Source organism: Pholis gunnellus, assembly GCF_910591455.1.
Source record: "Pholis gunnellus genome assembly, chromosome: 9".
Classification (NCBI taxonomy): domain Eukaryota; kingdom Metazoa; phylum Chordata; class Actinopteri; order Perciformes; family Pholidae; genus Pholis; species Pholis gunnellus.
In genome coordinates this window covers 11,410,543-11,434,815 of record NC_136535.1, presented here as the reverse complement: position 1 = coordinate 11,434,815, position 24,273 = coordinate 11,410,543, and the positions used below count along the sequence as shown (strand labels likewise).

The 24,273-nt window shown below is 43.1% G+C and overlaps 1 protein-coding gene across 1 annotated transcript in view; it reads right to left on the bottom strand.

Moving 5' to 3' along the window:
* Positions 1-543: 543 nt before the first annotated feature.
* dph1 (diphthamide biosynthesis 1) overlaps positions 544-24,273 on the bottom strand; it is a gene marked incomplete at its 5' end in the record, with an annotated part of 56,230 nt that continues 32,500 nt past the window's right edge. Inside the window, 9 exons of the mRNA XM_079165799.1 lie at positions 544-1,228; positions 1,595-1,729; positions 5,563-5,641; positions 10,707-10,807; positions 14,887-15,043; positions 15,718-15,786; positions 18,540-18,661; positions 20,527-20,681; positions 23,514-23,635. Coding sequence (XP_079021925.1) covers positions 1,148-1,228; positions 1,595-1,729; positions 5,563-5,641; positions 10,707-10,807; positions 14,887-15,043; positions 15,718-15,786; positions 18,540-18,661; positions 20,527-20,681; positions 23,514-23,635 — 1,021 coding nt within the window. The 3' untranslated portion in view covers positions 544-1,147. The remainder of the gene's footprint in view (positions 1,229-1,594; positions 1,730-5,562; positions 5,642-10,706; positions 10,808-14,886; positions 15,044-15,717; positions 15,787-18,539; positions 18,662-20,526; positions 20,682-23,513; positions 23,636-24,273) is intronic.

The following is a 24,273-nucleotide window of genomic DNA, read 5'->3' as shown; positions in this document are numbered from 1 at the left end:
CACTGTACTGTAGCAAGTACTGAGCTCTTCAAAATAACAGTCACTAGAGGGGCACGAGAGACGCATCACGAGAAAGACATCTGGCGGGACGGGCTCCATCATACTGGCCTCTGTTGCCAAGGAGATACGACGGTGGAAAGTAGGAGGAGGGTCTGACTAGAGGAGCCTAGTAGTTGTAGGCAAATAACAAAACTCACAGGAGATCATCCCCACCGGAGACAATGTGCTGCAATCTGGGGAGAATTCGCAAGTTGTCGGGATCAGCTGGAGCCACAGCGCGCTGCTGTCAATCAGTTTCTGCTGTGGCAGCCCAACAGCAATAGAGGGTTTATCTATTTATTTATTGACAGACTCCTCCATCAATAAATAATGAGGATGGAGAGCAGTCGTGACTACAGTAGCACTGCACTCATCTAGGATCTCGTACTGTTTTTAAGACCAAGGGCTTAAAAACAAGCCCATCCCTTCAGCACGGCACTGACTTCATCGTCAAAAACACTCACACAAGAAGCGAGGTTCCACGTCAGATTTATTGTTTCAGAGTTTGACTGTACATCAAACTAAAGTGCATCATACAATAGATCTATGACTGGAAGCATAGCATGAAGGGAGACGTACAGTGCTTGGTTGACTGCGTTTGACTAGATCCCCCCACCACATGAACACTTTCATTCTATTTAACATACTCAAGGTCACCTCACGTGGTCTCTCTTATCACAAAAGCCGCGTGTGCATTACAGAAATGCCCACACGTTTCTGTGCAGGAAGAATGTCTGTCTTTGCACACAGCAGAGAGCAGCTCCTTCATGGGAATGTGACTCACATGAGAACATGCATGAGCTCAAAACACACAAGCTTTTCTCTCAGTTGCTTGCATTTTGAGCTCTGAGCACATGCAGGAAACGTGAATAAGAGAAAATGAATTTGGTTTGATCTGCTGTTCTGTAAAATGAGGGATTATTTATGGCTGGTAATCCATTTGAGGAGCGGCTGAAGGGCTCGTCTGGCTTTAGCTCCGCTCACTGATAGACTGTCTGGACAAGTACCCGCTCTCTCCTCTTGTGGCCTGACCTCCCTCCAGCCATTAGCAGAGGCAGAAGCACTGGCAGGCACGAGGCGAGTCAAAGACTGAGCTGGACGTGATATATCATTCCCCTTGACAGCCACAGGGGGCGCACTGGTTCTGCGCACACTGCTTGGTAGGAAGGGCTGGCTCCGAGCCTGGTTTCTGCAGGCAGGCAGAGGGAGAGCATTAACACTTGGAATAGTGACAGTACCTACCTCACACGGATTAGTGGTAATATGGCGTCTGCAGGGTGTATTCACGCTACAGCAATTAACTGCATATCTAACTGTCTTTTATACATCCATCAAATAAATGAGAACATTCATGATGCAAATCAAGGTCAATGTCAAAACCACGCCCTTTTGAGGGAGACATCCAGATACATGTCTTGTTGTCATTTCGCCACTGGGTGTCAGTGTGGCGACATACTGATAAAAGTAGTCACGCGCATGCTGAACACAGTGTGGTTCCCCCTCTCTCCTCCATTTCCTCTGCCATTCATTCTTTCATCTCCCACCCCTTGCTTACCTGAGTCTGTCTGCGCGTGGGCCGCACAGGTTGGTTGTCAGGGTGGTTGGGCGCCCACGGCCCCAGGCTCTGATTGGAGTAGAAGTCCATGGGGTAGACTTCCTTCCAGTCAACCTCCTGTAGAGCTACAGCTGCCTGAGAGATAATCACAAATAAGGTAAAAAAAGAAGCTTGACAACCTAAAAGTGCAATACCAGCCCACTTGAATGGCCGTACACAATCCTGAAGTTCCCCCCCCCCCCCCCTTGTTATCTAGTACTGTGTTTGCAGCTTTTGGGCAAAGCAGCTGCAGGAAACCACACAGTGATGAGAAGTCGCAACAGACAAGACAGGTGTCATAATATTAAGCTTGGATAAAAGGCAGAGTTGTCATGTTATCCCTATGCAGCTGCACTGCATGACACAACATCTGTTAGAGGAGAGCAACAGCACAGGCATGACAGTGCAGTGACATAAGTGCAGACTGCTCCATATGGAAGACAAGTGCCTGTGAATATTGATTCTGAATGAAAGAAGGAGCAGCTGAATGACTGAACAGATGAATAAACAAGCGTGCTGAATGAAGGAACAAATCATTTGATTGTTCATTTATTAATTCATCCAACTCCTCATACATCTTTCAGACAAGTTCGACGCCAAGATCCGACTTGAGCTTCATACAATTCGGGATAATTTCAACGATGTTTGGATATATGATGAGAAAAGCAGTCATGTGACGCACCAGAGAATTCAGTTCAAAGGAAACGAGAAAATGCAGCTTGAAAGTGATGAAATCTCTATTCTAGCGGGACATAATTCATCACTGTTAGTTTGTTGCTGTGGTGTGTACCAACACTGACACCACTACCGAAGGTAGCGTACCGGCTGTATCTTCAAATAGAAACAGAAACACGACACTCCCATAAACATGCTTTTTTTACACGTTCATGTGAACAAGAAACAACAAAGGATAATTGCAATGGCTGTGGAGCTGGAGATATGATTTTACTTTTTCCAAGGAAGTACCAAAGATTTATCTAATAGAGGTTATTCGTTATATTAACTTAGAACCCTTGTTGCAAGAGAACTTAAAGGCTTATTTCTTAAACCCCCTTTATTTTATAAAAAAAAAAGAAAAGCAACTTGTTCAAATACTGGAGCTTCACAGGGTGTTTCATATCTATATCCATCTATAAATAAATTAGTTTCCATAAAATGTACTCCACCAAAACACCTCTCCATGGGGTCTAGCATGATATTTGAATGGCTGCAGATGATGGAGATTGTAAAGTTTTGGTTTGATTGGACCTTAGCGCTGCATTCAATACTGTTGACAACCACATTGTAATCCACAGGCTAAATCTAGAATATTTATGGGACCATATTTGAGTGGTTCTCTTATTACCTCTCAGATAAGACTTCGTTGGTGTCTACAGCTGAATTTGTGCTGGACACTTTTCCATGTGGTGTTCCCCAGGGATCGATCGTGGGACCCATTCTGTTTTCCATATACAGCACATGGTGCCACTAGGGCAGATTATCAGTAGTTTCAGCAACATCTCCTCTCATTGTACGCTGATGACATCCAGTTGGGATTTTCATTTAAAGCAGATGAGCCTCATAGCATTTCTGAATGACTGTTGAAATGCAATTAGGAACCGAATGGCAACTAACTTCCTGCAGTTAAAAGCAGATAAAACTGAAGTCCTGATTCCTGCTCCAGATAACCTTCACTCAGCGATCAGGCACAATCTTGGCATCATATCCTCGTCTTCTTGGACTAGTCTGTGTAATCTTCATGTGATTTCTGACCAATCCATGACTTTTAATGCTCACATTAGGACACTGACTCCTATCATGTTTCTTTGACTAACAAACACAGCCAAACTAAGGTCTGCTCCGTCAAAGAAATGGTGATGCTATACGCGCTCTTATCTCATCACATTTAGACAACTGTTTACCTGCTGTATGTCTTCATCTCACTGTTTAAAAACTGTACAAAATGCTGCCGCTTGGCTCTTAACACAATCCAACAGATGGTCACATTTTACACCTATTTCAACCTTTCTGCACTGGCCTCCAGCACATTTTAGTATTCATTTTCAAATGTTGGTGCTTACTTATATAGCCCTACATGGCCTGGCCCCTCAGTACATCAAGGACCTTGTGCATCCCCACACCACGAGCTGAGCTCTTAGGTCCGTCATCCTCCAGCACATTTTAAGACTCAGGGAAAACTCTATGAACTCTATGGAGTCTAAAAGCAGCTAAAGAAACCGTTTGCTCAGACAGGGTTTTAGGTACTATGTTTTCTATGTTTTAACTTCTTACTGTATGTCTTCTTATGTTTTCATCCTTGTTTTATTTATTTTAATTAGATTTTTTGACCGCAAAGCACTTTTGTCTTGCTTTCTCTGCTTCACTCTCTGCATAGGCATTTATATAAAAGGCTAATCGTAGCACACATATTTTTCCTGTATGTATGTGTCTTTGAGGTACAACAAAATAATAAAGTTCTTCCTCAATATCCAGCTAAAAAAAATTACAATATGTGGATGAAATTCCCTAGTGTTTCTCCTAATTAAACAAACAATCTGTATGCTGGGATAAATCCTTCTTTCCTGTCCCCAAACATCCTTCTGGTGGAGTTTTCTTCATTTTCTTCTCTCCTCTGCCCCCATTCCATCCGGCTCTCATTTCCTTAGCTTTTACCCTCTGCTCTCGTCCTCTCTCCCCTCTCACACCAACTGACTCTCTCTTTGAAACTAGCTTCTTGCTAATCCCTGCTCTGACAGGAGACCCAAGTGTGTCTTATTGACTATAAATATAACATGAGACGCACTGAAAATAAATGCTGCTGCTGCTGCTGCCCCCCACCACCCCGCTCACTCCACCCTCCCATCTCGTTCCTCCTCATCTTCATTGCAAATGCCACAGTCAAAAGCACAGTGCACTGAGACATACACTCAGACGTAGGAGATGTGGGCGAATTAAGACTCATCACAACCCGCACACGTATAGACACAAGTGCGGCCGCAAATTATTTAAATGCACAGACATTGTTCCCAAATAGCTAGCGGGGAGAGCAAAGTGAGCTCCAACAAAAAAGGCTTAAGAAAACAGATCGAAAGCAGCGGGGTGATTTCAGACTTCACATGAACCAGGATAGACCTCAGTCAGAAACAAAACAAAACAAGCATTACTTTTTCTCCTTAGGTGAGCGCTATCATTATTCTTAATGGCCTCGTTCTGAAATGTATGAGCAGCACAAGCAGTGCACACAGATGTGCAGTCGGAGGAAAACAGCGGCCATTTGAAATCACACTCCAATATCCAAGACGGCAATTCCCCTCGCAGCCATTTCACAAGGGTTTGAAATCAGTAGCATATCTTAGAGGGAAATCATTGAATGAATTAATAGTCGACATCAAATGCTAACCAGGTCACAGAATGGCACATAACTGCCAGCACATCACAAAGTGTCCACACCAGCTGCAGCGGCACACAAACAAACGCTTGCTTTGAAATGGATCTTTATGGGTTGCTGTCCAATCTATCTCTCTCTCTTTACAAAAACAAGACAGCTGCAGGAGGGGAGGGGTGATGGAGTCTGTGTGATCCTGTGGCCAGTAGGGGGGGCTAGTCTTCTGCAGATGCTGTTTTCTGGGCAAGTGTGTGTTTGTGTGCTGTTGTGTTTTATAGCAGGGATAGAGGAAGAGAACGAAAGAGGGAGGGGGAGTAGGCACGATTCCTCATCCCCGGCACAAGCAGGCCTTGATGAGTCCTATACACACTCACAACCCTTACAAACGCTTCCCCATAACATCGTAGTAGTTCCTTTATCTCATGTGCTTTGATGAAGGCTTCAGCAGGACATCTGTCAGGGGGGGTCTGTGCGTTTCTGCGTTTGTGTGTGCAATCCATGAGCCTCCACTGATAAGCGAGTGACAGCTGTGAGCTTGCTGTGAGACTATAAGGTGCATGTTTACCTCATATGGAGAGAGCAGGGGCTTAGAGAAGGCTGTGCCCCAATCGATAGACAGGCGTGGACAAGCGATCTGGATCCACCTGTAGGGAGGGAGATGGTACAGATTTGTGCTCAAATGTACATCCGCGACAGAGTGCAAATGTGCGCGTGTGTAAAACAGAAGCAGTCAGAGAGGGCGAGAGACCGAGGTCCTATTCAACAGGCAGGGCACATCTGTGACTCCACGCTGCATGTGGATGTGTGATGCAAAACCTCCCTCCACCTGATCTCCAGCATCTGTTGGCGAAAGCTCTAAAGACGGCCACGCTACACAGTCTGAATGCATAGCCCGCCCAGTGAAAGAGGGAGGCTGAAGAGAGAGGGAGGAAGTTGTGTGTTGGTGGGAGGAGCAGGGGGGGGGGGGGGGGGGGGGAGACTGGCTGCAGGAGGCATAAAGAATAAAACAGGAAAAGAAGTGACCGGAGGTGAAAAGAGAAGAAATGCACTGAAAGAAAAGAGGGAGAGGTTAGGTGAGTGTGAATAAAAAAAACGCTGCACCAGCCCGGTCTCCACGGAGGTAGCCTACATAGCTGGCAGACAGGGTGGGGTGGGGGGTGTTGTATATGAGAGAGATGGGGAGGCGGGTGAGAAAAAAGGACACAGATATAAAGCGATAGGGAGAAAGAGCAATGAAGATGAAAACAGAGGGAGGGGGATTGAGAAGGCACAAGCACGAAGAGAGAAGAGAGGCAGAAGAGAGGGGGAAGATTGGCAGGGAGAAAAGTGTTTACTCTAGAAAATGCATGAGAGAGGGATGAGGAGGGTGTGGATGTAAACAGCTGGAGGGGAAAAAGTGAACAATGGGAAAATGGAGACGGAGAGAAGCGTCCGGGGCTGCAGGGGTTAACGTTCACGGATCAATGCTATCCGCAGCTCCATCTTCACTCAGGGAGCGGACCCTCCCTTGTCCCTAATCCTAATGATGGATCCATCAGATATATTGACAAATATGAATTGAGTTGCAGTGCATTTAGGAGCCCTGTAGATAACGTTACATCTAGGTAAATGTCAAAAAGGAATACATCTTTTTGAGATTTAAGCAAAGGAATATAGGCGAGTACAGCAGTAGAGATGGAAAACACTTGAAATAAATGTGTGTGTTTTTTTGTCCTAATTACTTGAATACCTTCATGTTTACGCTAATGCGTCAACATCCCCATCTGTCTAGTATTCATCTTCCAACTTTCACACAATTTCTCAACTCATTCATCATTTGAGAGCCAGCTGAGTCAGAGCTATTTGAACCAATCTCCTGAGACCTACAGTAAGTTTGGTGAGTAGAGATGGCGATGTGGAATCTGAGATATGACCTTTAAGTCCGTCGGCTGCTATTCATAACCGGAGCCAAACACTGCACATGTATCAAAACCACTTTAGCCCAAACACACATTGAAAAGGAACAAATTATAACGGGGGAGTCTTGACAGTTTGCATTTGTGTGCACACTTGAATGTGTGTAGCCGTGTATATGCACTTCTTCTGGAGGTACCTGTGTGTGTAGAATGAGCTGAAAAGAACACTGGAAGAGGTTAAAAGAGGGACAGTGATTAATAAAGCAAACCATGACTCCTCCACTAAATCCTTGGGGCTGGCATTGAGAGGAGGGTCGGAGAGGAAAGCGAGATAGAAAGCATGAAAGAGAGCAGATAGCTGATTGGCACATACGTAGACCCAGAAGGGAACATTCTAATATTAGCACAGAGACTGAGTTCAGTAGAATGCATGGTGCCATGGCTGGTATTGCCCCCCAGAATGTCGCCCAAATTGCATTTCCAGCCCTTATCTGGCCTTTAATCTAGCCCGCACAGTAGAGATCCCACATCATGGGGTGCAGTGGAACAAAGAGAGAGCTGGAGGAAAGAACAGAGAAAGAGGTGCAGAGACAAAGCAAAACTGTGGGCTCTTGTCTCTGGCAGCGGAGCCTTGTTTCACAACTTATTTCTCAGCAAAGATTTACCGAAATGAGGAATGTATGAATACGACTTTGACAGAAACCTTGTCTCTTCGGTCCCTACAGGAACCGTTTACTTAAATAGAAAGAAGAACCCTTCGAGACATGCAAGGAATTAGAGGAGCAGGATGCAGGACTGGTGCAGATTACGCTGTGATATATAAAGGTGAGGTCGCATGACATTTAGCACTGCTATGCGATGTGAGCTCCAGGCCTGGCCTAGCTGCATTACCTGCTGTGGCCCATTACACCCCGATACCGTCAGGGAGACCTCCACCTGCATGGCTGCGATTCAATTACACTCAGTCTTGACCCGGCAAAAGGGCGTACAGCCAACCTTTAAGCAGTATGGGGGGGAATGTAAAATGCGCACCTTTAACCTTTAATCGCAAACTTAATTGAATGAGAACAAACAATTCCATTTCAGTGGAGTCAAAAATCACGATTCAAACAGAAAGATAAAAGACTGCAATGCACAGGGTGGCATTTGAAGTCTAGTCGAGATAAGTGTGTGGGTGTACAGATATCTGTACAATAGTTTAAAACCTGCTTGGGGACAGCCTAATTACACACTTAAGAGCATATGCTAATGGTGTCTCTCTGTTTATATGAGTCTAATGACAGAGATAGCCTGAGGGTGGGCTCTGTACAGTGTGCAGCGGCTTGTGCTGAGCTCTAATGCGTCCTCTACCACCCGACTGTCTGACTCTCATTCGCCCTCTCCGTCTCTCCTTCTATTCCTCCTTCAACACAGCCGCTTCAACACAGCTTCACACACCTGGTGGTTTGTAATATCTATGGTAGCCTCAGGTAAGATGCCTGAGTATTTACAGACTATTCTGAGCTGTGAGGGGAAACAAATTAAACATTGACTAAGGCATTATTATGACAAATAAATGCAATGGGATCCAACACAGCTGGAACCTTTTTCACGTTCGACCGAAATTTGGTTGTTCAGATTCTTCTTTCTTATTATACTTTGATGCGAGAGTTTCTGACTTAAATTAGATTTTGGTTTCTTGCTTATTTATAGTTTATACTACTCCAAGTGAGATATTGAAAAAAAGTATGGATTTATGAATGGTATGGAAACCGTTTAAAATTCTTGAAAATTCTCAGATGAAACCCAGCCTTACTCTTTAAAAGTACAAAGAAATAATTATTGTTGCATTGCATCATGATTCATTTTTATTAGCCCTTTTATTAGCTACACCTAGCTAAAAACTGAGGCAGTCTACAACAACAGCCCCACAGCAAATGCTACGTTCATGAAGGTTATAATGTTCAGTGTTTATTGAAACTGTTAATAACCAATAAACCTGACTGTTAATTCAACTTCATGGTAACTATTATTCCATTTTATTGGGTCACACTGAGATAATCATATACATTATATATAATTTGGTAAAGGGCTATTAAAGTGAATTAGCTATGTGTACCTTCTAAACTGGCCACTGGGTATAACACGATATAGTGTATTTCTCTGAGTTTACAATACACACATAAAATGGGCTACATTTTGTATCTTAACACTTTTCTTGACATCAATGCCATAAATGCGACTGAAACAGAGCTTGTTGAAAAGCTTTTGTCCGTAATGGTTTGTTTTGGTTGGGTGAATCGTGCCCGACTTACATAATTTCAGAGTTCCACTCATACGTCAGTCTAAAGAGGAGAGCCAAAAAACAAAGAAAAACATTACTTCTACCACAATCGCGCGCTTTCCAAACACCGCCCCCTCAACTACCTCTGCATCTCTCTCTCTGTGTCTCCAACTCACTCTTGATCTCTCCCAGACCTTCTGTCCTCCTCTCACCCACTCCTCCCTCACACATCACACTTCTCATTACTCCACAGTGAGAGGCCAATCCGAGGGAGTGTGAGGAGCATGTGTGTGTGTGTGTGTGTGTGTGCGCGCCTGTGTGTGATTGGAGATGTTGCACATCAATGTCTCACTAACCGCTTGTCCATCTTCACCTGCGTTTGGAAGTCAGATACATTGGAGAAGGTGCACCTTGAAGCCTGAGCACTTGATATTTCTTTGAAGAAACTTGAGGAGTGAATTCTTTTCTAAGACTGCGATGAGTGTTGCCGGGCTAAATAACAGCGTTAAGTGCCATGGCTGAGTTCAGAACCTGCCACTCTGATTATCATGGATGAGCAAGTACATCAATAATGTAATAATGTCAAAGTACGAGAGTAAATGGGTCAGTGTTGATTATGTGTGAGGGGTTTGTAGTTTCCATGTTTTGCGGGAATGCAATGTATTTTTTTAATCATGGTAAGATTAAACAAAAAATAAAACACAGAAAAAGCAAGGGGAAGGCTAATATATACAGTTATTATAGTTTTTACAAAAGTACATTATGAAAATGATGCACTTATTAGCTTATTCAAGAACAAATTCCCTCTTTCTATGCCCTTGTGTCAAAGGAAATTGTGCATTATGCTGAACTATTTGTTTTTGCTACGGAGGCAAAACTTTGGAATCTCACCAAGCCATGAATGCCAATATTGTTGATGAAGCTATACACTCTAGTATTCTGTGTTTCTGCTGCTTGTTATAGTGTCCACTTGCAAATTATGCTGAACCACCAGTTGTGTGCAATGATGCTTACAGAATACATTTCAAAAGTTGTTGATTGCAACTTGCTGTTGAACATAATAGACCTGCCAGTATCCATGATGTGAAAGACAAATTAGCCACTTTTTAAACAAAAGAGGCACAGCAGTGATTAAGAATTTGCAAATGAAGAAAACAAAGAGCCAAAGGAAGAAGTGTGTGAGTCACGTGTGGAAGACAATGAAAGTAATCCAGACTTTAAAGTTGCAGGAAGCCATGACAGGTGGAAAAGGAAAAGTGACCAAATGAGGCTCTTCAAGTCTTTGCATTAACAAAAATAACATGGCAACCTTTTGACCGTGTAAGAGAAAATCTTAGCCTCCAATGGTTCACGCATTGTAGCGTGGCTCAAAAGCTTCGGAGGTGTTGTCAGGGAGAGCAGACCAAAATCACTGGCTTCTGTAAGGCTAGGAGAATATGGGCCAGTGATGATAATCCATCTGCCTTGGCCAAGCTGTTCATATTCACTGAATAGGACGCGTCCTAATTTGGGCGTGTGTCAGCTTATGTTTATGTGCATCTTAATACTCACGCATCTACTTCCTGCATCAGATCCAGCTTGCCTGGGAAAATCTCAGACAGAAGCACTCGAGTGAAGGACTTGCCTAATGAATGGAGCCTTGACTCCAGGTGCTAGGAGGAGAAAGAAGTAACATTAAAATGACAAAGGGAAAGGTTTTGAAATCCACACATCAAACAGAGTTCTCTCCAGTGTTGGGAAACCAAACAGAGTCGAATGAAAAGCTACAAATCACAAAACCCATGACTCCCTCACACACAGACAGTGTAATCTATATATGCAATCTAGGGTTGTCCTGACGTTTTTGCTTTAGTGTTTTTAATCACAGCAGGAAGACTATTTCATCCAGCTCTAAGTTTCTGAAGCAACATATACGCATCCATTGCCAGGTAGCAGACAGATTTGGCTCCTCAGCCTTGTCCTGGTGTTCTCACGCCAGGTGGGATGTGTAATCCTTGCAGCACCAATTATGTAATAATAACCTCAATGTAAAAACGCCTGAAAATGTAATAAAATGTGCACTTAATCTGATCTAAAATGTAATAAAACCCAATAATATAATAACTTGAACAATAATGTACTAAATGTCTTGACTGATGTTTTAACAGCTGGGTCATTTTAGTTAAAAACTGGCAATGTATTAATTTTGACAGATAATGTAATAATGTCACAAAGTATGCTTTTTTTTATTTGAAATATAAAGTGTACAAGTATACAGAATTGATGATACTGTCAGTGTCATGATAGTCTACTGAAGACCCAACATTTGACACTGATTTCATGTTTGGAAATGTAAACTCTAGGCTTTATTTAGAATTAGAAATGTACAACTGATGGCACGTTGTTATGGGAAGATGAAACTAAAATCCCTATCAATGGGAAATGAACCCGCCCATTCCCATGCTGATTGGTTACTGTCCAACGATTGTCCATTAGACCAGAGTGGATATTAGATTCGGCACCATCAGAGAATGACAAAAACTGCAGAATTTCCCGTATGTTACACAAGCGAGCAATGAAGGCAAAACAGTAGATTCAATCTCCATGAAACAACCAATCTGGAATGTTAGTTTAATGAGAGAGTTAAAGAAGAGGAGAAAATGGAGGAACACAAGGAGAGCCGTGGCTTTGATGACGCATTTTACCTCCATGTCATTGACGGGAATGCATCAGGATGCATTAGCGTTTACACTATAAAAGATATGTGGTCCCAGACCACCTCAGCTAGTGGTTCGAGTGATCAGATCACAATGCGTCTTGGTGTTCATTAACACTTGTATTTAGCGCTGTCCACTTCCGATCTCTCACGACGCATTTTAAAACTTATTGCAAACAGGGTCAGCTCAGTTTGGAGGCTTGGAGCCACAATTCCATTCTCTCAGCTTCTACCCGGAGCTCAAAACTGCAGGAGAGGGGAGGAGGTCAGAACTTCATACCAAGCACCGCTTCAGACTCCATCTTCACAATGTCCACATTGCTGCTGACACTGAGCAAATCCACCTGTCAATGTCATACTACACCTCACATTCACAAAGAAACAAGATCCTGCGAGACTTGAAATCCTTCACTTCCGACAGCGATTTCACTGTCAACCTAAAGAGAGGAGTCCTGTGTTTTTAGACTGAGTATCATACCCTCAGACTTGGGTTGAATCTCACAATCACTTCACACTCGGCAGTAAACCAGTAACATGCGTACTGGAGGTAACAGCCCGATGAAGCAAACAGCACTACATCATCAGCAAATGTGCGATCTTTAGGTCACCAAACTGGGGTTTCTCAAATCCTTGGATGCACTTAGAGATTCTGTCCATCATAGAATTGGGAAAAAAGCAAAACCCAGTCCAACTCCCATGAGAACAAACTTGTACTATTTGTTGCCAATAATACAGACACAACTCCCACTCTATTTTTGAAGTGCCACTCACAACTTCCTGAGGTCACAACCTTCAAGTCCATAAAACGTGTGAACTTTAGGAAAGGGCTGGTCTATTGTTTGCTGATGAGTCGCTATAGTCCGTGACTCGCAGTCATATAGATGTGACCTTCCTTTTCTACATGCAAAAACAAGTGCGTTATGGATTTTTAAAGGCCGATATAATAATGATAGTTTGGAGCAGGAAAGAGCAGATAGCCGATTAATCAGCCAAAATGAATACCAAACTCAAATTATACCTCAATAAATAGGTACTAAACAGCAAACTCAAAGTAATTAATACATGAATCTGGAACTGAACATCAAACTACCGATTAAAAAAAAGCATTTTTATTTTTTGAAAGAGAGAAGTCAAAGGTTTATCATCACAACATCAGTCTGTGTTCATGACATGCTTTACTTCTGTTGACTTCTTTTGCATACAACACTTTCATTTAAACCCTTTATTTGTCACTCTGTGTTAGTAAGAGAATATCTTAGATCTAGATTTGATGGATTACTAGCTTCAAACGGAAGGAAGCGTGACACATGGTGAAGTGACGACCAATCACAAGTTTTTTGTTTTACTCCGTTCTGTACCATCTAAAAAATGCCGTTAGCCAGTCTCCAGTGCCATTTAACGACTGAACTACGTCAACGAGTGCCTGAGCAACACTTTGACGGCGACTCGCCAACAAATTAGCATGCCGGCTTGACCGTTTTGTTGCTGTTGTCGCTCGTAGTGTGAACCTAGAATTACACTTTAGGCAACTCTGAGTGCTCAGCCAGGAGTTTGGCTCCAGAATTGATGCTATGTGTAGAGGTGAGCCCAACTTTATCTTTATAAGCAAGGGTTTAGCACACAAAGGCCCTCAGCCTTGCCTTATATTTTGCAAGTCACCAGACTCCGACACCACCCTGGTGGGGACAGTGGGCCCATGTGAAGGTGGGCCCACTTTACTTCCTCATATTGAGCTGGATCGGGCACCTTGGGTACAAGCTTAGACACTTCTATGGCATATCAATAAATTAAACTGTTTCGCCACTTCAAGGAATTCTTCTCCTTGCTGTCTCTGCCTTGAAGTTTTGGGCATTAACTGAGGTGTTATTCAGGGGAGCAGAAGTCAGCCAAACCAAGGGAAGAAATCCCATAAATGTTCTTTTGGTAAGATAAAGGTATGAGAGTTGCTGATATCCACTGTCCTTGGGAGTATCATGAGACATTTCTACAAATGTGCTCTTATCAGAGATAGTTCTGTCCCCTTACTTGAGAGGATATCTTACACTGTACTTCTTAATCTCGACAGATCGTTATGGTAGAGCTGGTGGGCCCTTTTATTCAAATCCCAATTTTTTTATACATCCTCTCCCACCACTCGAAACGGAAACTTTTTCGCTCTCTGGTTGACATTCTTACATCAATGGTAACTTCATCTTTCATGTCTGGACATATTCAAACAGGAGAAGCGCACCAATATAAGCCTAAAAAATGTTTACTCCACGCCTAGTTCTGGAGAGTTTTTTTTAACCTTTTACATCTAGAGGTCCGTGCATTCTACCGATTATGTGACGGCAGTAAAGCTACTAAACAAAGTCAACCACACAACAGTACAGAAAAAAAGGAGAAAGAATGAAGAGAACGGGCAGTGGAGGGGAAAGCAGCAGGAGGAGAAACAGTGGGTTAGTAGTGACCAGAAAGGAGTTCTCGGTCGATCAATTAGTACTCCCAGTCAGAGACAGACTTGTGTGCATGCTAATGCATAATAGCTCATACTCGCAAAGGCTTTGAGTTCCTCACTCAACACACTACTGGACCAGCAGTAGCGTACAAACACAAAGTACCTGTGAATACGTTTCACAGGATTATTACAACGAGATTATTATAACATGAGAAGCAATTTTGAGTGACAGATTTTCTGATTGAATTTAGAATTCAAGTAGTTAATTGACTATACATTTATATGTTGTGCTGGGAATTATTCATTGCTGAGGAAAAGCAGGGATTTCATCTGTTATCTTTTAACCCTTTGACTATTGATTTGTAATTGTTTCTCACATACATTGCCGAATCAATAAAAGAACTTGCTTAAAACCCCGAGTACTAATACAACCACCCTTGAGGCCAACAGTGGGATCAAGATTGTTGATGAAGACTGCTGGTCCTATTAGTATTTCATGTCACCAAACCATTTGTCAGAGAAACTCACACTGCTAAATATTACAAGCCATTGCACATGTGGCCCTAGGACATGTAGACTGTGAGGATGCAGACTCTCACCTCCATGACTTTGGGGCTGCCCTGCCGGCCCAGCGTGCCCATGATCAGGCCCCATCTCTGGGCCGATCGAGCCTTATCAATAGCCTGGAGCCTCAATGCACGCATGGCTTCGTGGTCATAGTACTCCCTGGAGAAGACCTTACTGTAGGGGTCATATCTACGAAAAAACACAGGCAGGAAAAGGCAAAGACGCACCAATGTCAGTGGAATGTATACACATAAAATGACCATATCATACACACTACCAACTATTGTTCAGTTATCTGTCTCGATGACAGAAATCCAAGAAAAGATGAAAAAATCCAATCATGAAAAGCCATCAGGTATGACAGGAGTTAGTGTATCTTAAGAAAAATTGAGGTATTCCTGAGCATCTAATCTCCTTTTCTCCAGTACAAGAGATTCCCTTGAGATTAGAACCTTGTTTATGAGTGAGACCTGTGATCTGTGCAGCAGTGCATATGTCTATAACGACAGAATTTCACTTTGCATACAAACAAGACCTCATCAAAACAGAACTTCATCCTCACAAAATGTTATCATGACGCTGCAATTTCATGTGAAAAAAATTATAATATACCTTTTTTATGCATAAAACATTTTTTCTTTGGATATGAAAAATGAACACTATTACATTTGTAAAATTACCAATTTCTGCGGTCAAATTTGTTTTATTCCATTAACATGTTATCAGATCTCAAAATGTGTGAACAACACAATAAAGCTGTGGTGCTAACTGACTAAAATGAAAAATGTTTAGATGACATCATTATTTTTTACAGAGAAACGGAAATATTTCATGACAAATGGCATCATTTTGTTCCACAATACCTGTAAGCAGGGATGTCTGGGTTTGCGATCATGATTGACTCCAGGTGAAATCTTCCATCTCCCAGATAACTATAGAAAAACACCACGCAATTCAATGTTAAGAGGTACAAAAAAAAAGAAAAGACGAAAAACAATTTGTGCAAAGGAACCCTCTTTCGACAATAAAATAAAATGTGCAACAATAATAAATACTGGCCTATTATTCTTTCTCTCTCGCTCTCTTTTTAAATCAATTCCTCTCTGTGCAGTCTTTTTAACAGAAGACCAAAGTGTTACCAGGCAGAAGGCCTGAGGCCTGGGGTGGAGGGTCTTCCCATCTCTGCTGTCGGGGAACATGACCCCAACGATCGGAGCATGCTGTTTACAGAGAATGCAAGCCCTTGCAATTAACCCGGGGTCTGGTGCTGGGGACACGCCAGAGGCCGAGCGGAGGCAGAGTTCACCAACCATTAGTACACGGAGGAATTTAGGTGCCTGAAAACACAAGCTCAGGCGGAACGGCCTCATAAACTCCCCTCTCAGAGTCGGGCTGAGAAGAATCCTGCTGATAGTGTGAGGTTGGCTTAGGTCGGTACCCCTGCTCATTACTGTACGGTCTCAGGGGGCCTATTGACTTGCAATTAAATCCACTAATTGGTCAACGTTTAGAGCAGCTTGGATCAGGCTGTGGGTGATTTACCATATAGGCTACCTGGAGACATGTCTCGACAATACTTTATTTTTAAGTGTGTGTGTGTGTGTGTGTGTGTGTCAAACTACACATGCATCTCTCACTGTGTGTGTCCGTCACAAATAATAATGGACGACAACAGAAAATGTACCCGAGCAGAGCCTCTGTTGCATTGCTTCTCTTTGCTTAGCAACATCCAAGGCCTTGATACAATTATATTCACAATACACCTGCTGCACTTTGGCCATGGTGGTCCAGTGCTCTCCGTAGCTTCAATAGGCTGGTGTGCTCGGCTCTAAAGCTACCATCACAGTCCTTCCATTCATATTCTATTGTTCTTTGTAAAAGTGCTCTCGCTATGATGGTAATGCGATGAGTCTTTGAATTATGCAACACCATATCTTCGGGTTCACATCTTCATATTGTTCTATTACGAGCGGGAGCGGGAGCTGGAGTGGAGGCAGCGGATAGAAATGGTTCACTGATCATAGCTCTTTTCATTGCAGCTTTTAAAAAGAATTCTCTTCATTATAGAAATGAGACAGCCCCGGCCATTTCCAAAGCATCAAGATGGGCCACAAAGACTAATACACCCCTACTCATTTTCCATAATGCTCAAGTAGCTCAAAGCCGAGGTAAAATGCAATTACAACTAAAAAAAATCTGGAGCACTGACTCACAGCTAATTAATGTAAGATAACCCAATGTTAAATATGAATTTACTGTACGATTAAAGGTGATGAAAAAAGAAAAATCATGCATTGTTCAAAAGAGCTTGCTCTCTGCTCAGTGCTGCAATTGTGTCAATACTTCAACAGTGATTCATTAAGGTAGAAGGAAGCTTGTTCATAGAGGGGAGCTAGCATTCAGTAATTAAGCTTTGGAGACTTCTTTCACAGCTAAATAAAACATTTATTCCATTTACATCTATGATTAAAATTGTACATTGTGTTTGGAGGAGTGGAGGAGAGTGAAGGAGGTAGATACAGCCCACGTCAGTAGGGTTGAAGTCCTGACCACGTCTGTAATTTGTACATGTGTACTGAATACATGTGAAGATTCTGAGTGTGTGAGAGAGAGCGAGAGAGCGAGAGAGAGACGTACCAACTCTCACGCAGTTTAATCGATTCTTGCTCCCATCACATCACTACACACCCCGACTCACACATCAAAGACAACGCACATTGGATTAGTAGGTGAAGCACACCCTAACCCTTCCACTTCCACACGTACAAACACACACACACACTAAGAAAGACACACTCACATACACCACTTTTACCTCCCATAGGGCCTGGCTCATGCATATGGCAAAGCGTATCCTTGTGTAGCCATTTTAATCTCATGCACTGAGAGGTTTTAATCACATGGACTAACACTAGATGTGTGCAAATCAGACATACCAGGTTATGCACTTAAGACACCCGGGGAATTACTTCAACTCACTGTGCACCACAGAGCACAGGATTCTCTTTTCTCTACAAAGTGGCTGCGGAGGTGTTGCTGTTTGTTGCCTGAACATGTTTCTTTGCCAGAGCAGTCTCTTCCCTAAGCTTCCCTTTGACAAGTCTTGCATGCACACACCATTCATTTTGATGTAAAAACACAGATGAGCTAGTCTTCTATGATTCATCATATTCTTCCCCTTTAGAGGAAATAAGAAGTTATAAAACAAAGCTGAAACAAATGTACAGACGAATGGCACAGTTTATCAATTCTCACCATTAACGAGCCACACCGTGGTAACATTTCTTAAAACATAGAAAACTGTGGACGTGGTTGGTTTGAAACAGCCAAGTCTCCGGTTGTGTCTGGCTTCACACAGTTTGATGCTTTGCACGGCGTGAAGGTATTTTTAGGATCTTGCATCTGGCTGGATTTAATAGATTTAAGACACAGCTAGATGTCACAGCTAGCTATGTCGAGTGTTAATGGTGTGATGTCATACTGATTATTCCACATGTCACATGGGTGGGCACGACAATGGCAGGGGTAATTATGGCAGCTGGTCGGAGGGGGGGGGGGGGATCTGGATGAATCATGGCTGGATGTCTTTGGCTATCTGGGTATCTCTCTGCTGACTAACAGGAAGAATGAACAGAACCTGTGCTGAAATTGTGAAGGGGGAGACAGGAGGACAGAGGTGTCTTACATTATGGCATTTACATGGCGGTCCAAGCGAGGTGAGGTACAGCCCAGAATTTCTCCTGGTGACAGAGGTCGACACTGTGGTACCAGCACGTCATACTCCGGCTTGAGGGCTGCACTCACAGCCTGCAGCATGGAGGAGGGAAGAAGGAAAGACAGTTAGAGATGTACATGTTTTGGGGAGCTCACCCTTTACCTTGTTTTAGAGCAGCCCTAGGTTTGGAATGCTTCTCCAAACAAGTGCGCTTTGAGATATAATTTTTAAGTAACCCTTGGATGCCAATCATGACTTGTACAGATCATTCGAAACAGAAACCATATGAGACCAGCAGAAAAGATGGACACATTTTTTCTTCTTTTTGTCCTCATCTTATGATGACACAAATTAAAACAAGAGGGAGCCATCAAATGCAAGAAAATAACAAAATGTAATATGCTAAATATGTGCACCAATACAGGCACTCAACGGCATGATGAATTTGCTTAATGGGGAATTAGGTCTGTTGTGTTTCATCTAAACAGAGTATAACCTATTTGTAATACATTTGTACTTTATAAAGTTTTGTATATAGTTTATTTTTTACATCGTCAGTCCTTAGTATTTTCATTTGAGATATATATATATATATATGCTGTCACTTCCTCCCTTTCTCACATCTACACATTTCATGGCTCCCCTCCAAGACAGTCGACAAACACTTGTGCGATTTTGTCGATTACTTGGTTAGTTGATTTAATAAACAGATCTGTAAAACTGAGCTTGTGAATCACATAAAAGCACCACATTAAATATTGTGTTGACCAGAGATGTGCTCATAGGTTTCTTGGATATAAGTCATTCAGGATGAGAAAAAGCATAAAAAACTATCAAGCAATCTTATTCGACTGAAGACCAAAACGACCAATTAGAGGGGACAGCTCTGAAGATGGCACTGAAAATGTGTCCCTAGTGTGATTTTGAATGGGTCTTGTTTAACATAAATGTAACTCCCAATGTGGCCACTCATCGTTAAATGTGTGGATTCATGACTCTGCAGAGCCCTGACTAAGAAACTGACTACCACATGACATGTCGTACGAAAAAATAATGACATTAAAAAGATAGAGATAAGAAGAATATCAACACATTACCAAGCGAGTTCTAATATTCAATAAAAATCAACTCTTCCATACACCTACATTCATTTTAGCAAAGTGAGAAGATGAGAGAGTAAACAATTACAGCTAAATAAAAAGAGTAAGTGTGCTTGAAGGTGGAAGGATAAATGAAACGATTGAAGGCTAATTTAAGGCAGTCCACAGCGAATACGGGTGAACTCCCAGCTTCTGCCGCCCATACTGTGTGACCTTAACAAGCCTACACACCATAAGACATGAGTGAGATGGATACAATACACAGAGATATGCACACGTATAAACATGGATGCACTCAAACACCCCATATATATTTGACCCACATGAGCAGAGCGTGGTGTAAAAATAACATTAGCGAAGGCCCAACGTGGTGTTTGTTCAACACAGTAAACGAAAGCAACAGAATGCATTATAGAACGGAGAGGAGAAGAAGAAGCTTAATGCTATAGCTGCGGCCGCTTCCACTGCTTATGTAAAGAGCAGAACTGAGCACGACGCTGGACCGGGAGGCCTGTCTAGTTCATTCCAACTTTCAAATCCCAAATAGCTGCTGCCAGATTTCTCAAACCCACACTTGAGCTGAGCTTAAGTGTGGAGTACGGGCTTGTTCAAAGAAAAGCCAGGAACCAGATAAGGTATACTGTACAAATGCACAGAAGAATGTATACGTGTGTGTGTGTGTGTGTGTGTGTGTTCCTATACTGTACACACAATAAATATATAGAAGTAAAACAGAAAATACACACGTGGCAATGACCATTCAGTTGAAAACGCAGAACCACATCATGGCAGCTGCCTCTGACTGAAAAATGGACTCATCCACATGTACACACAATCAGACTTCAGTGCCTAATCACCTGCAGTGCTGCCACGAACTGAATAGTGCTGACGAGTGCCAGAGATTGTGCAGGAGGGAAGTTGAACTTGACCGTGTCCATGAAGTGTGCGTTGTCCATCTGGATGTCCACAAACACATACAGCATCTTAATACCTGCCGTGGAGTCTATGGGGACTGCAGGGAGACAAAGACAAAAGAAAGACAGATGAATAATTCACTCTGTTATGTCAGGTACACTATTGATGCTGGCTCTAACATTAACACGCAGCGCATGTTCAGCGATACCACTATATGGGAACACATCACGTGCATACATATAGATCTCAGCAAGTACCGCTGTGATATAACTAAAGCTCATTCAGCGTGAATCTCCAGCATATGCAGCAACTGATGCAAAAAAAAACCCTCAATTATTTAAGGAAGGAGAGGGACACATGCGATTACTGTTACTGCCATTAATTTCACAGGCCATTTACTACGCACCCGGGCCTAGGAGAGGTAGCTCGAACACGTGTCGAGTTAGATGCTGAAGAAGTAGGCGAGAGTCCAAGAAAATAGGGGCAAAGGGGAATTATCGTTGCCGTTGATCAGCGTAATTATTCTTCCTCTCGTGTTAAATTTAATTTGGAGATCAGAGAGGGGGGGGGGGGGGGGGGGGATAGTGGAGTAAAGTGGGACAAGGAGGCAGAAAAAAAAAAAAGAAGAGGGTGAATAGAGATGGGTCAACAGGGAGAGACCGAAGATCTGTGAGATACGCGTCTTTAAAGAGGGTTGAAGGCAGATGGGATGGAGACCGAGGAATGGGAAATTCCAATGAAAGTAGGCTGGAAAACACTGAAATTCAATTAAAGGCTGGGGGTAGGCGATTTAATAATGTACTGTATATGTTCCAAAAGATAGGGTATGGAAGACAGGAAAGGAAAAAGTAATAGGACACTATGTGTGTGGATGTGTGTCTGGAGGGGGGGGGGGGGGGGGGGGGGGGGGGGGGGGGTTAAATATATCATGAGACTAAAAAGGACCGGAGGAGTTAAGTAAAAGTCCAGCCTGCTTGTTTATGGGCACTCCCAAAACGTAAAGGGCAAAGAAAAGTGACATCGATCTGTGTTCACATTAGCATGGTAGCCTGAGAGCACTTAGACGCTGCAATTAGAGACACAGTCAATGAGATGGACAGGGCTCACTTGCCCCGTCGGTGGTTTTATTCATCTATGTGTTATAGCAATAAGGTCACTCAGTACAGCTGCTTATTAGCGGCCAATCGTAAACAAATACGCAGCCACATTCATTGCAACTGGGACTGAGGAAAGGTTGAACATAATGGTATACTGGCTTATTTACAAATCAATATGTACTAACAGGTTCCATTCTATATTGTGCTCATGGAGAACTTCATGAATAATACAGCAATCACTTGGTGTCTGAACTGATCTATGTCCAATTTGTGGCGGTACGGCCGAAGACGTATCAGAATTACACTTCTACGTCTCTCTGATGCAAGCGTTTGTCGTAAGCCTGAGCTGCCGCTGTTCGAAAAGCATTAAGGGCAGTCGTGACGGATGTTCTGTGGGTGAAAATAAGACTTGAGGCCCCATAATTATTTGTAATTGGCTAACTGTTTACTGGCCTTTTATGTCAACCAATGCATCATGCTGGACCACGTCAATAACACCAGCTCAAACTAAAGTGGGTGCCATGGGTAAGCTTTGCTTTGCAAAATGAGTCCTGCTGCCAAAATAATGGAGACCAGGGTCCAGTAATACCAACAGCTGTGGCAGCAGGCCTGACATCTCAGCAAGGCTTCTTGTCTTTTCTCCCGGTGCTGTTTTCCGCCTTTGTAAATAACTACTATCAAGTAAGTGGAAAGTAAAAATAAGTTTATTTTGCTTCCCCTTTGCTTGCGCTCTCCCCTCACTCTGACTCCCTTCTCTTTTCAGACGAGTCCCACACAGAAATGTTGCTTAAACATCAAGGAGGTTAGATAAAAACCCCATCCCTCATATCAGCAAATATTATGATTACTTCAAAACATGGTTTTATGATGTTGCCCATATTGCCCTGCACGAGATGGAGGTGCTTTATGGCGACAAAAAATGCGATGGCACCAATATTCGCAAAAGCAGATACTGCAGAGGAAATGAAAGGGATGCAGGAGAGAAAGGTTCATGAGTCAGTAAGAACACAGTGTCTTTAATCTCCCACCGGTATCTGGCATCATGGGCAACAGTGCATATGATGTCCTCATGATTGAGTGATGAAGGTCAGGAACACAAACACAGTGGCGCCGTTACACACAGATTCTTTGAGAATCTGTAGGTCATCTCATTTCTTTGAAAATCCCTTCCATCAATTAATATCTGGTCGAACTTCACAACCAACAACAAATTGATCTTTGGGGCCCTTTACCTTTGCTTTCCTTGGGCTCCTGAGTACACAGCCCATCTCTTTTGTAAACACACACACACACACACACATGCAATCACATAATTCTTCCGCAAAGATCAAATAATGAAAGCGCACATAAGACACAAGACACACGCAAACAAACAAAAACCAACACAGAGAGAGCTTTTCTGTGTATTAAAATTCTGTTGGTCATATCTGGTATTTGGGAGAGGTGAGGTTGTTCTGGCGGGGATAGATATCAAAACTATTGATTTAGCATTTCCTCCCATGTTCTGCAAGAGACAGACGGCGGGGGGGGCGAGGGTGAAGGTCCTCAAGAACTGCTTGAGGTTTTCAAAGGACGGCACTAATGCATGTTCCCTATTGATCTGCTGGGTAAATGTGATGTCCAGGCTCCAAAGGTCTGATATGCCTTCTGTACCAGAGCTGGGCGGGCTCCACTAACTAGTTACGTCTTTACATTGATCGCTAGCTCCGTCTGTCGGTCCGTCTTTCTTTTTCGTGCGGCCCACTCTCAGTAGGTGGTAGTCCATGATGCTCGCCCACTTCACATGCATGCAGAGCGACGGACAGACACGGACAAACAGTGTCGGCACTCACTGAGACAACTGTGGCCGTAGTGCACCATGAAATCAGCTCCTAGGGCTCGAGCGGTGAAGTCGTCCACGCAGCAGGCCCCGTACGTCACGTCCCCCATCACGATGGTATCTGCCTCCGTGAACCTGGGATGCACACACACACACACACACACACAGAGACACACACAGACACATATCAGTGCAGTCATGGACCATATGCACATCCTGTTGTTCATACAGAGCATGCCAAGCACGGTGTGATTATGAGGAAAGCTGAATTTAGATCAATCCCTATCTACTTCCTACAGACAGAGTACATTATATAGTATCTGACAGCATTGTCAGTCAATGACTGACTCACAGTATGACACACTTCTTTTTGCTCCCCATGACCGGCAGCCAAAGGCCTGAGTGCGGCACAAGCTGTTTGGTAGTTAAAACCCTGCCAGATGAGGGCTAATAGGTCATTAGTCAGCCTGGTCACAGAAAGGAGGCTTCACAAAGAAGAAGAAGCAGTAGGAGACGAGGGTTAGGACTGGTACACATAAGCAGATCAGAGCTTGTAGGGGCTATGGTCTTTTCTATCTGTGGCCTGGATTTACAGCACATCTGTCTGGGAAGCAAAAGTGAATGCTTGCAGCATTCTAAAACACTATTCAGACTAGATGTTTTATGCCACAAGTAGAATGTGAGCGCATAGCACTGTAGAATGTGAGCGCATAGCACTGATCATGTGGGGCTAATGTTCCACTTTGCGCCTGTAATAGAGAAAAGAAATAATC